The following is a 13,612-nucleotide window of genomic DNA, read 5'->3' as shown; positions in this document are numbered from 1 at the left end:
GTCCCACTGTTCAGCCTTCACCTGTCCTATGTCCCACTGTTCAGCCTACATCTGTCCTATGTTCCACTGTTCAGTCTATATCTGTCCTATGTCCCACTGTTCAGCCTACATCTGTCCTATGTCCCACTGTTCAGCCTTTACCTGTCCTATGTCCCACTGTTCAGCCTACATCTGTCCTATGTCCCACTGTTCAGCCTTCACCTGTCCTATGTCCCACTGTTCAGCCTACACCTGTCCTATGTCCCACTGTTCAGCCCACATCTGTCCTACTGTTCAGCCTACATCTGTCCTATGTCCCACTGTTCAGCCTTCATCTGTCCTATGTCCCACTGTTCAGCCTACATCTGTCCTATGTCCCACTGTTCAGCCTTCACCTGTCCTATGTTCCACTGTTCAGCCTACATCTGTCCGATGTCCCACTGTTCAGTCTATATCTGTCCTACTGTTCAGCCTACATCTGTCCTATGTCCCACTGTTCAGCCTACATCTGTCCCACTGTTCAGCCTACATCTGTCCTATGTTCCACTGTTCAGCCTGCACCTGTCCTATGTTCCACTGTTCAGCCTTCACCTGTCCTATGTTCCACTGTTCAGCCTACATCTGTCCCACTGTTCAGCCTACATCTGTCCTATGTTCCACTGTTCAGCCTTCACCTGTCCTATGTTCCACTGTTCAGCCTACATCTGTCCCACTGTTCAGCCTACATCTGTCCCACTGTTCAGCCTACATCTGTCCTATGTTCCACTGTTCAGCCCACATCTGTCCTATGTCCCACTGTTCAGCCCACATCTGTCCCACTGTTCAGCCTACATCTGTCCTATGACCCACTGTTCAGCCTACATCTGTCCTATGTCCCACTGTTCAGCCTATATCTGTCCCACTGTTCAGCCTACATCTGTCCTACTGTTCAGCCTACATCTGTCCTATGAGCCACTGTTCAGCCTTCACCTGTCCTATGTTCCATTGTTCAGCCTACATCTGTCCTATGTCCCACTGTTCAGCCTACATCTGTCCTATGTCCCACTGTTCAGTCTATATCTGTCCTATGTCCCACTGTTCAGCCTACATCTGTCCTATGTCCCACTGTTCAGCCTACATCTGTCCCACTGTTCAGCCTACATCTGTCCTATGTCCCACTGTTCAGTCTATATCTGTCCTATGTCCCACTGTTCAGCCTACATCTGTCCTATGTCCCACTGTTCAGCCTACATCTGTCCTATGTCCCACTGTTCAGTCTATATCTGTCCTATGTCCCACTGTTCAGCAGCCTTTATCAGTTCCATGTCCCACTGTTCAGCAGCCTACATCCTTATCTCCTGTGTGTGTTCTCTCATGTCTTCTCATGTGTCCTAACCAGGCAAAACTCTTTTTACATTGGGAGCAGTGGTAGGGTTTGTCTCCTGTGTGTATTCTCTCATGCTCTTTCAAGTGTTCGTTCCGGTTAAAACTCTTTCCACACTGGGAGCAGTGATGACGTTTTTCCCCTGTGTGTGTTCTCTCATGTCTTTTCAGGCACCCTGACGCGGAAAAACTCTTTCCACACTGGAAGCATTGGAAAGATTTATCGCATGTGTGTATTCTCTCATGCATTTTCAGGTCCCCTAACTCGGTAAAACCCTTTACACAGTGGGAGCAGTGGTACGGTTTCTCTTGCTTCTGCACTGTGTGTATTCTTTCATGCTCTTTCAGGGATTCTTTCCGGTTAAAACTCTTTCCACATTGGGAGCAGTGGTAGGGCTTCTCCCCTGTGTGTATCCTCTCGTGCACTTTCAGGTGTCCTAACTGGGTAAAACTCTTTCCACACTGGGAGCAGTGATGAGGCTTCTCTCCTGTGTGTGTCCTCTCATGTCGTTTCAGGCTCGCTAACAAGGAAAAACTTTTTCCACACTGGGAGCATTGGAAAGGCTTCTCCCCTGTGTGTATTCTCTCATGTCGTTGCAGGTCCCTTAAATGGTTAAAACTCTTTCCACAGTGGGAGCAGTGGTGTCGTCTTGTTGGTTTGGACGTCTCTGGTTCCTCTGAGTCTGGTCTTTCTCCTGCCAAAGACAGAGTGTCTATTTAAACAGAGACCTGAATGAAACCTCCACAACTCTCTTGCTAGGACGTTAAATCTAAATCAGATCCCTCAATAATTTAAAACAAAAGATGTAGAGTTTCAACTAGAATCTTGCTCGCATGGAATGTTGTGTTTTTAGGGTGAGCATAGCTCTATAATAATAGATAATGTCATGGTTACAGGCTGAGCAGAGCTCTATAATAATAGATAATGTCATGGTTACAGGCTGAACAGAGCTCTATAATAATAGATAATGTCATGTTTACAGGCTGAACAGAGCACTATAATAATAGATAATGTCATGTTTACAGGCTGAACAGAGCTCTATAATAATAGATAATGTCATGGTTACAGGCTGAATAGAGCTCTATAATAATATATATTGTGGACTACAGTATTTCAATCAATGTCATAGGCTGCATTTGATCCATTGTTATTAATGTTTTGTTGGTGGCCCGCTCTTTGACGGTGAACACATCTTACAGACTGTGACATTCTGGTGTTGAATAGGACTCGTTTGAATCACACAGTAGCCCTTTAACAAGTCCTGCGTTAAAAACAACATGTTCAATGTAAAACTTGAGTAGAATGTCCGTAACGGGGGATTTTAACATCCATAGAAGAAGTGTCCTTTGAGGGGAAGGATTGTTGACATGTATTCAGGTCCGAAATGATCCGTGGGGGCCTCCCGAGTGGCACAGCGGTCTAAGGCACTGCAGTGCTTGAGGCATCCCTACAGAGCCAGGTTCGATCCCGGGCTGTGTCCGGGGGAGAAAAAGGAGGTAAAAAAATGTTTTTTTTTGTGTTTAAAAAAAAAGTATAAATGATCCAAGAAATTAATAATAATGGCTACAGGTAACTGCCAAAATAAAGGAATCCCCAACATAAAGAGTCATAACTACCAAAATAAAGGAATCCCCAACATAAAGAGTCATAACTACCAAAATAAAGGAATCCCCAACATAAAGAGTCATAACTACCAAAATAAAGGAATCCCCAACATAGAGTCATAACTACCAAAATAAAGGAATCCCCAACATAAAGAGTCATAACTACCAAAATAAAGGAATCCCCAACATAAAGAGTCATAACTACCAAAATAAAGGAATCCCCCAACATAAAGAGTCATAACTGCCAAAATAAAGGAATCCCCAACATAAAGAGTCATAACTGCCAAAATAAAGGAATCCCCCAACATAAAGAGTCATAACTGCCAAAATAAAGGAATCCCCAACATAAAGGGTCATAACTACCAAAATAAAGGAATCCCCAACATAAAGAGTCATAACTGCCAAAATAAAGGAATCCCCAACATAAAGAGTCATAACTGCCCAAATAAAGGAATCCCCAACATAAAGAGTCATAACTGCCCCAATAAAGGAAACCCCAACATAAAGAGTCATAACTGCCAAAATAAAGGAATCCCCAACATAAAGAGTCATAACTGCCCAAATAAAGGAATCCCCAACATAAAGAGTCATAACTGCCCAAATAAAGGAATCCCCCAACATAAAGAGTCATAACTACCAAAATAAAGGAATCCCCAACATAAAGAGTCATAACTGCCCAAATAAAGGAATCCCCAACATAAAGAGTCATAACTACCAAAATAAAGGAATCCCCCAACATAAAGAGTCATAACTGCCCAAATAAAGGAATCCCCAACATAAAGAGTCATAACTACCAAAATAAAGGAATCCCCAACATAAAGAGTCATAACTACCAAAATAAAGGAATCCCCAAAATAAAGAGTCATAACTACCAAAATAAAGGAATCCCCAACATAAAGAGTCATAACTACCAAAATAAAGGAATCCCCAACATAAAGAGTCATAACTGCCCAAATAAAGGAATCCCCAACATAAAGAGTCATAACTACCAAAATAAAGGAATCCCCCAACATAAAGAGTCATAACTGCCCAAATAAAGGAATCCCCAACATAAAGAGTCATAACTACCAAAATAAAGGAATCCCCAACATAAAGAGTCATAACTACCAAAATAAAGGAATCCCCAACATAAAGAGTCATAACTACCAAAATAAAGGAATCCCCCAACATAAAGAGTCATAACTGCCCCAATAAAGGAATCCCCAACATAAAGAGTCATAACTGCCCAAATAAAGGAATCCCCAACATAAAGAGTCATAACTGCCAAAATAAAGGAATCCCCAACATAAAGAGTCATAACTGCCAAAATAAAGGAATCCCCAACATAAAGCATCATAACTACCAAAATAAAGGAATCCCCAACATAAAGAGTCATAACTGCCCAAATAATTGAATCCCCAACATAAAGAGTCATAACTGCCCAAATAATTGAATCCCCAACATAAAGAGTCACAACTGCCCAAATAATTGAATCCCCAACATAAAGAGTCATAACTGCCCAAATAATTGAATCCCCAACATAAAGTGTCATAAATGCCCAAGTAAAGGAAACCCCAACATAAAGTGTATTGGACGTTGGGCCCCCACAACAGCCTCAGTGCGCCTTGGCATAGATTTTGCACATTTTCTGGAACTGTATTGGAGGGATGACACCCAATTCCTTCATGAGAAATTCAATAATTTGATATTTTTGTTGATGGTGATGGACAACGCCACTCCAGAATCTCCCAGAAGTGTTCAATAAGGTGACTGAGACACAAACACCCTTTAAAACCCCTATGCTCCTTTCAGAGCCCTCTTGCAAAGTCTCTGAGATCTCTTCTTCTAGCCATGGTAGCCAAGATAATGGTCAACTGGGCATTTTTATACATGACCCTAAGCATGATGGGATGTGAATTGCTTAATTAACTCAGGAACCACACCTGTGTGGAAGCACCTGCTTTTCAAAATACTTTGTATCCCTCATTGACTCAAGTGTTCGTCAAGTACATTGGAATATAGGAATATCTTGCCAAAGGAGAAATGCACAGTAACAGGGATGAAACCAAATTTGAGCACACAATTTGAGAGAAATACACTTTTTGTGCGCATGGAACATTTCTGGGACTTTTTATTTCAGCTCATGAAACAAGGGGAACAACACTATACTACATGTTGCGTTTATATTTTAGTTCAGTCGACTTTGTTTCCCTCATTGACTCAAGCGTCTCCTTTATTTGGCAGTTACCTGTATATTGTATCCTCAAAACACTTCCACACTCATACAATTTATCAGACAGAGACAAAACACTTCCACACTCATACAATTTATCAGACAGAGACAAAACACTTCCACACTCATACAATTTATCAGACAGAGACAAAACACTTCCACACTCATACAATTTATCAGACAGAGACAAAACACTTCCTTACTCATACAATTTATCAGACAGAGACAAAACACTTCCACACTCATACAATTTATCAGAGACTGAGTCAAAACACTTCCATACTCATACAAGTTATCAAAGACAGAGACAAAACACTTCCATACTCATACAATTTATCAGAGACAGAGACAAAACACTTCCATACTCATACAATTTATCAGACAGAGACAAAACCCTTCCATACTCATACAATTTATCAGACAGACAAAACACTTCCACACTCATACAATTTATCAGAGACTGAGTCAAAACACTTCCATACTCATACAATTTATCAGACAGAGACAAAACACTTCCATACTCATACAATTTATCAGACAGAGTCAAAACACTTCCATACTCATACAATTTATCAGACAGAGACAAAACACTTCCACACTCATACAATTTATCAGAGACTGAGTCAAAACACTTCCATACTCATACAATTTATCAGACAGAGACAAAACACTTCCATACTCATACAATTTATCAGACAGAGACAAAACACTTCCATACTCATACAATTTATCAGACAGAGATTTTAACAACATTGGTGGTGGTGGGTTGAGCATCAGAGTTTCAGAGCAGGATCTCTACTAGTTTTAATGTGATGGACCATTCTAGACAGAGTTTCAGAGCAGGAGCTCTACTAGTTTTAATGTGATGGACCATTTTAGACAGAGTTTCAGAGTAGGATCTCTACTAGTTTTAATGTGATGGACCATTTTAGACAGAGTTTCAGAGCAGGATCTCTACTAGTTTTAATGTGATGGACCATTTTAGACAGAGTTTCAGAGCAGGATCTCTATCAGTTTTAATGTGATGGAGCATTTTAGACAGAGTTTCAGAGCAGGATCTCTACTAGTTGTAATGTGATGGACCAATTGGCATAGTAGGAAATGTAACCAATCACAGCCCTTCTTTGACCTGCAAATCTCCAGCAGAGGGCAAGCTTTTTCAATACAGTTTTTTACATTCATGATGTTGGTAAGGCTCATATAGTGGCTTCCCAAATGGATCATATAGTGGCTTCCCAAATGGATCATATAGTAGCTTCCCAAATGGATCATATAGTGGCTTCCCAAATGGATCATATAGTGGCTTCCCAAATGGATCATATGGTAGCTTCCCAAATGGATCATATAGTGGCTTCCCAAATGGATCATATAGTGGCTTCCCAAATGGATAATGTGGTGGCTTCCCAAATGGATCATATAGTGGCTTCCCAAATGGATCATATAGTAGCTTCCCAAATGGATCATATAGTAGCTTCCCAAATGGATCATATAGTGGCTTCCCAAATGGATCATATAGTAGCTTCCCAAATGGATCATATGGTGGCTTCCCAAATGGATCATATAGTGGCTTCCCAAATGGATCATATAGTGGCTTCCCAAATGGATCATATAGTGGCTTCCCAAATGGATCATATAGTGGCTTCCCAAATGGATCGTATAGTGGCTTCCCAAATGGATCATATAGTGGCTTCCCAAATGGATCATATAGTGGCTTCCCAAATGGATCATATAGTGGCTTCCCAAATGGATCGTATATCTCTACAAGTAGCAGAGATTCAACTCTCAATCTTATCTTTGATATGTCCATGGAGTATATTACGCTCAAAAATAGATTGAAAAATTAAGCCAAATAAAAATGTATTATTTCAATATTAATGTTGATATGTTTCAATATGAATAAATACATGTAAGAAATGTAAAGCAGGTGTATAATGACACCAATTCTCATCTTAGAATTTTTGATTTGCAGCATTACATTTACATTTTACATTTAAGTCATTTAGCAGACGCTCTTATCCAGAGCGACTTACAGATTGGTGCATTCACCTTATGACATCCAGTGGAACAGTCACTTTACAGTAGTGCATCTAAATCTTAAAGGGGGGGGGGGTGAGAGGGATTACTTATCCTATCCTAGGTATTCCTTAAAGAGGTGGGGTTTCAGGTGTCTCCGGAAGGTGGTGATTGACTCTGCTGTCCTGGCGTCGTGAGGGAGTTTGTTCCACCATTGGGGGGCCAGAGCAGCGAACAGTTTTGACTGGGCTGAGCGGGAACTGTACTTCCTCAGTGGTAGGGAGGCGAGCAGGCCAGAGGTGGATGAACGCAGTGCCCTTGTTTGGGTGTAGGGCCTGATCAGAGCCTGGAGGTACTGAGGTGCCGTTCCCCTCACAGCTCCGTAGGCAAGCACCATGGTCTTGTAGCGGATGCGAGCTTCAACTGGAAGCCAGTGGAGAGAGCGGAGGAGCGGGGTGACGTGAGAGAACTTGGGAAGGTTGAACACCAGACGGGCTGTGGCGTTCTGGATGAGTTGTAGGGGTTTAATGGCACAGGCAGGGAGCCCAGCCAACAGCGAGTTGCAGTAATCCAGACGGGAGATGACAAGTGCCTGGATTAGGACCTGCGCCGCTTCCTGTGTGAGGCAGGGTCGTACTCTGCGGATGTTGTAGAGCAGGAACCTACAGGAACGGGCCACCGCCTTGATGTTAGTTGAGAACGACAGGGTGTTGTCCAGGATCACGCCAAGGTTCTTAGCGCTCTGGGAGGAGGACACAATGGAGTTGTCAACCGTGATGGCGAGATCATGGAACGGGCAGTCCTTCCCCGGGAGGAAGAGCAGCTCCGTCTTGCCGAGGTTCAGCTTGAGGTGGTGATCCGTCATCCACACTGATATGTCTGCCAGACATGCAGAGATGCGATTCGCCACCTGGTCATCAGAAGGGGGAAAGGAGAAGATTAATTGTGTGTCGTCTGCATAGCAATGATAGGAGAGACCATGTGAGGTTATGACAGAGCCAAGTGACTTGGTGTATAGCGAGAATAGGAGAGGGCCTAGAACAGAGCCCTGGGGGACACCAGTGGTGAGAGCGCGTGGTGAGGAGACAGATTCTCGCCACGCCACCTGGTAGGAGCGACCTGTCAGGTAGGACGCAATCCAAGCGTGGGCCGCGCCGGAGATGCCCAACTCGGAGAGGGTGGAGAGGAGGATCTGATGGTTCACAGTATCGAAGGCAGCCGATAGGTCTAGAAGGATGAGAGCAGAGGAGAGAGAGTTAGCTTTAGCAGTGCGGAGCGCCTCCGTGATACAGAGGAGAGCAGTCTCAGTTGAATGACTAGTCTTGAAACCTGACTGATTTGGATCAAGAAGGTCATTCAGAGAGAGATAGCGGGAGAGCTGGCCAAGGACGGCACGTTCAAGAGTTTTGGAGAGAAAATAAAGAAGGGATACTGGTCTGTAGTTGTTGACATCGGAGGGATCGAGTGTAGGTTTTTTCAGAAGGGGTGCAACTCTCGCTCTCTTGAAGACGGAAGGGACGTAGCCAGCGGTCAGGGATGAGTTGATGAGCGAGGTGAGGTAAGGGAGAAGGTCTCCGGAAATGGTCTGGAGAAGAGAGGAGGGGATAGGGTCAAGCGGGCAGGTTGTTGGGCGGCCGGCCGTCACAAGACGCGAGATTTCATCTGGAGAGAGAGGGGAAAAAGAGGTCAGAGCACAGGGTAGGGCAGTGTGAGCAGAACCAGCGGTGTCGTTTGACTTAGCAAACGAGGATCGGATGTCGTCGACCTTCTTTTCAAAATGGTTGACGAAGTCATCTGCAGAGAGGGAGGAGGGAGGATTCAGGAGGGAGGAGAAGGTGGCAAAGAGCTTCCTAGGGTTAGAGGCAGATGCTTGGAATTTAGAGTGGTAGAAAGTGGCTTTAGCAGCAGAGACAGAGGAGGAAAATGTAGAGAGGAGGGAGTGAAAGGATGCCAGGTCCGCAGGGAGGCGAGTTTTCCTCCATTTCCGCTCGGCTGCCCGGAGCCCTGCATCTACAGCTTAAACATTATGGAGTCTTAAAGGAGGACTGTAGCATCTAATGATGAAACATTATGGAGTCTTAAAGGAGGACTGTAGCATCTAATGATGAAACATTATGGAGTCTTAAAGGAGGACTGTAACAGCTAATGATGAAACATTATGGAGTCTTAAAGGAGGACTGTAGCATCTAATGATGAAACATTATAGAGTCTTAAAGGAGGATTGTAGCATCTAATGATGAAACATTATGGAGTCTTAAAGGAGGACTGTAGCATCTACAGTTTAAACATTATGGAGTCTTAAATGAGGACTGTAGCATCTAATGATGAAACATTATGGAGTCTTAAAGGAGGACTGTAGCATCTAATGATGAAACATTATAGAGTCTTAAAGGAGGACTGTAGCATCTAATGATGAAACATTATGGAGTAGGCAAAGAGTGTTTTTTTTTTAAATATGAGTTTCTGTGCACCGGGACCCCCAGGTTACCTGAACGAGCACCGAGACCCCGGGTTACCTGAACGAGCACCGGGACCCAGGGTTACCTGAACGAGCACCGGGACCCAGGGTTACCTGAACGAGCACCAGGACCCAGGGTTACCTGAACGAGCACCAGGACCCAGGGTTACCAGAACGAGCACCAGGACCCAGGGTTACCTGAACGAGCACCAGGACCCAGGGTTACCTGAACGAGCACCGGGACCCAGGGTTACCTGAACGAGCACCGGGACCCCGGGATACCTGAACCAGAGCATCGGAAAGGTCCTTGAGAAGGAGTGGATTGGCAGTGCACGGTGATTCCACACCATCATGGTTCGGAAAATGTGTGTGGAATCTCTGCCAATTCTCACATAGAAACTTAAAATGGGGTGGAAATATGTTTTACATTTGTATCACAAACCCCTTTCTGACAACATCATGATGAAAGTGGGTCATTTTAGGCCAAAATATGCCCCCTCCTGTAAGACCCTGTGATCCATGAACGATACAGCCAACATCTCGTCATTATGATCCTTATAACGTCCAGTATGTCTACATTCTGAAATGCACATTTTAACGTAAATGTATTCAATCTTAAACTTTCATATTAATTCGGGAAGCACGATATATCGGTAAGAATATCAAAAGAATCGGCCAATATTAACTAAAAATGCCAACATCGGCATCGACCGGATGTCTAGTTTAACACCGATGTGCAAAAACGATGTCAAAGCTGACGTGCCATACCTATATAACGTAGGTAGATGACCTACATAAGATGACCCTTACATACCTATATAACGCAGGTAGATGACCCTACATACCTATATAACGTAGGTAGATGACCTACATAACGTAGGTAGATGACCTACATACCTATATAACGTAGGTAGATGACCCTACATACCTATATAACGCAGGTAGATGACCTACATAACGTAGGTAGATGACCCTACATACCTATATAACGTAGGTAGATGACCTACATACCTATATAACGTAGGTAGATGACCCTACATACCTATATAACGTAGGTAGATGACCTACATACCTATATAACGTAGGTAGATGACCTACATACCTATATAACGTAGGTAGATGACCTACATACCTATATAACGTAGGTAGATGACCTACATACCTATATAACGTAGGTAGATGACCTACATACCTATATAACGTAGGTAGATGACCTACATACCTATATAACGTAGGTTGATGACCTACATACCTTTATAACGTAGGTTGATGACCTACATACCTATATAACGTAGGTAGATGACCTACATACCTATATAACGTAGGTAGATGACCTACATACCTATATAACGTAGGTAGATGACCTACATACCTATATAACGTAGGTAGATGACCTACATACCTTTATAACGTAGGTTGATGACCTACATACCTATATAACGTAGGTAGATGACCTACATACCTATATAACGTAGGTAGATGACCTACATACCTATATAACGTAGGTAGATGACCTACATACCTATATAACGTAGGTAGATGACCCTACATACCTGTATAACGTAGGTAGATGACCTACATACCTATATAACGTAGGTAGATGACCTATATAACGTAGGTAGATGACCTACATACCTATATAACGTAGGTAGATGACCTATATAACGTAGGTAGATGACCTACATACCTATATAATGTAGGTAGATGACCTACATACCTATATAACGTAGGTAGATGACCTACATACCTATATAACGTAGGTAGATGACCTACATACCTATATAACGTAGGTAGATGACCTACATACCTATATAACGTAGGTAGATGACCTACATACCTATATAACGTAGGTAGATGACCCTACATACCTGTATAACGTAGGTAGATGACCTATATAACGTAGGTAGATGACCTACATACCTATATAACGTAGGTAGATGACCTATATAACGTAGGTAGATGACCTACATACCTATATAACGTAGGTAGATGACCTACATAACGTAGGTAGATGACCTACATACCTATATAACGTAGGTAGATGACCTACATACCTATATAACGTAGGTAGATGACCTACATACCTACATAACGTAGGTAGATGACCTACATACCTATATAACGTAGGTAGATGACCTACATACCTATATAACGTAGGTAGATGACCTACATACCTATATAACGTAGGTAGATGACCTACATACCTATATAACGTAGGTAGATGACCTACATACCTATATAACGTAGGTAGATGACCTACATACCTATATAACGTAGGTAGATGACCCTACATACCTATATAACGTAGGTGGTCCTTCTGTAGCTCAGTTGGTAGAGCATGGCGCTTGTAACGCCAGGGTAGTGGGTTCGATCCCCGGGACCACCCATACGTAGAATGTATGCACACATGACTGTAAGTCGCTTTGGATAAAAGCGTCTGCTAAATGGCATATATAGGTAGATGACCCTACATACCTATATAACGTAGGTAGATGACCTACATACCTATATAACGTAGGTAGATGACCTACATACCTATATAACGTAGGTAGATGACACATATGGGCTGGAACAAGACTTGACAAATGTCCCAGGTATTTTATAAATATACTTAAAACCTTTCAGGAGCTGAAATAAAAAGATCCCTGAAAAACTTGTATTGCAGATGATGCTGATCGAGATGTTTAAAGAGCATCCGCCTCAGTCTCCCCCGGTACCATAAATCCTTGTGTATTCGCATTGGAAAATGTACTTTTGGTGTCCCCAAAATGCAATAACAACTTTCGGAATGATCTCGGTGTAAGAAAATGCAGTCGGAAACAGAAGAGTGGGTGGCTTGACAGCGTTTTTGCGAATGTCGGATGTCTTTAACACGACACATTAGTAAGACAGTTCAACAACTACAGAGTCAGAAAAACTCTGACAGAAACAGTCGGATAGAAACACAGTGTTTCTAAAATAGTACTTACTGGTGTTAATCAGATCTCCAGTCTTCCCTTCCTCCTCCAACGTGACAGTAATCTCCCCCTCATCCTCCTTCATTCCACAAACTGCATCCTCCTCTTTCACTCTTAAATATTCTTCCTCTTCTTTCAATGTAAATTCTTCTTCTTTCACTGTAACAGCCTCATCCTCTACTTCTTGTTTAACTGTAACAGCCTCCTCTTCCTCCTCCTCTTTCACGGGGGCTTCTTTCTCCTCTTCTTTAGCAGGGAGGGTGTAGCTTGGTGAGCTCATGGTCGAGGATGTTAGCAAGTAAGCTAGTTAGCATTAGCCGAGTGTTACTTAGCCAGATAGCTAATAACGTAAATAGTAAATTAAATGGCCTATTTACTAGTTAACGTTACTCTGACGGTGTGTTTAAAACACTGAGGTTAATATACCTTGCCTAAAGAGCTTAAATGTTGTGGTTTTATGTTGGCTAGCACGCTACCGAGGTAGATGAATTGTTGTTGGTGAAAAAAACATCCCGTCCCGTACATTATACGTCACGCTAGAAGCATCACCTGAAAAACTCATCGCCATCTGCTGACTGGAGTGGGTAACACAGTTGAACAAAAACATTCTGGAAAACAAAGTAAACAAATAATTGTTAAATAACCAGTTCTCTTACTTCTTACAGATAACAATTTCCTTTACGCAGATATAGAAGCTGAATAGAGATTTGTACATTATGATAAACCCTGTCATAGTAAACCCTGTCATGAATCAACCCTGTCATTATCAACCCTGTCATGAATCAACCCTGTCATGATCAACCCTGTCATGAATCAACCCTGTCATTAATAAACCCTGTCATGAATCAACCCTGTCATTAATAAACCCTGTCATTAATAAACCCTGTCATTAATAAACCCTGTCATGAATCAACCCTGTCATTAATAAACCCTGTCATTAATAAACCCTGTCATGAATCAACCCTGTCATTAATAAACCCTGTCATTAATAAACCCTGTCATTAATCAACCCTGTCATTAATAAAC

General features: G+C 42.5%; 1 protein-coding gene across 1 annotated transcript; it reads right to left on the bottom strand.

The window, feature by feature from the left end:
• Positions 1-1,217: 1,217 nt before the first annotated feature.
• On the bottom strand, positions 1,218-12,740 carry LOC124020190 (zinc finger protein 239-like). The gene is made up of 2 exons (XM_046335523.1): positions 12,599-12,740; positions 1,218-2,036 (listed from the first exon to the last, which is right to left on the bottom strand). Exons 1-2 carry the CDS (start codon positions 12,669-12,671, stop codon positions 1,294-1,296), a joined length of 816 nt encoding a protein of 271 aa, XP_046191479.1. The 5' UTR covers positions 12,672-12,740; the 3' UTR covers positions 1,218-1,293.
• Positions 12,741-13,612: the final 872 nt, after the last annotated feature.

The sequence above is a fragment of the Oncorhynchus gorbuscha genome, unplaced genomic scaffold (assembly GCF_021184085.1).
Source record: "Oncorhynchus gorbuscha isolate QuinsamMale2020 ecotype Even-year unplaced genomic scaffold, OgorEven_v1.0 Un_scaffold_766, whole genome shotgun sequence".
NCBI classification, from domain to species: domain Eukaryota; kingdom Metazoa; phylum Chordata; class Actinopteri; order Salmoniformes; family Salmonidae; genus Oncorhynchus; species Oncorhynchus gorbuscha.
Note: the sequence above shows the minus strand (reverse complement) of the source record. Positions and strands in the feature narration are given on the sequence as shown.

What these genes read in the sequence shown, in the direction of transcription:
- LOC124020190 (XM_046335523.1), bottom strand. Translation starts at nt 12,671, where the DNA reads ATGAAGGAGGATGAGGGGGAGATTACTGTCACGTTGGAGGAGGAAGGG. An exon ending in TGGAGATCTGATTAACACCA is followed by an intron (nt 2,037 to 12,598) that starts GTAAGTACTATT and finishes TGTCTTTGGCAG; the next exon opens with GAGAAAGACCAGACTCAGAG.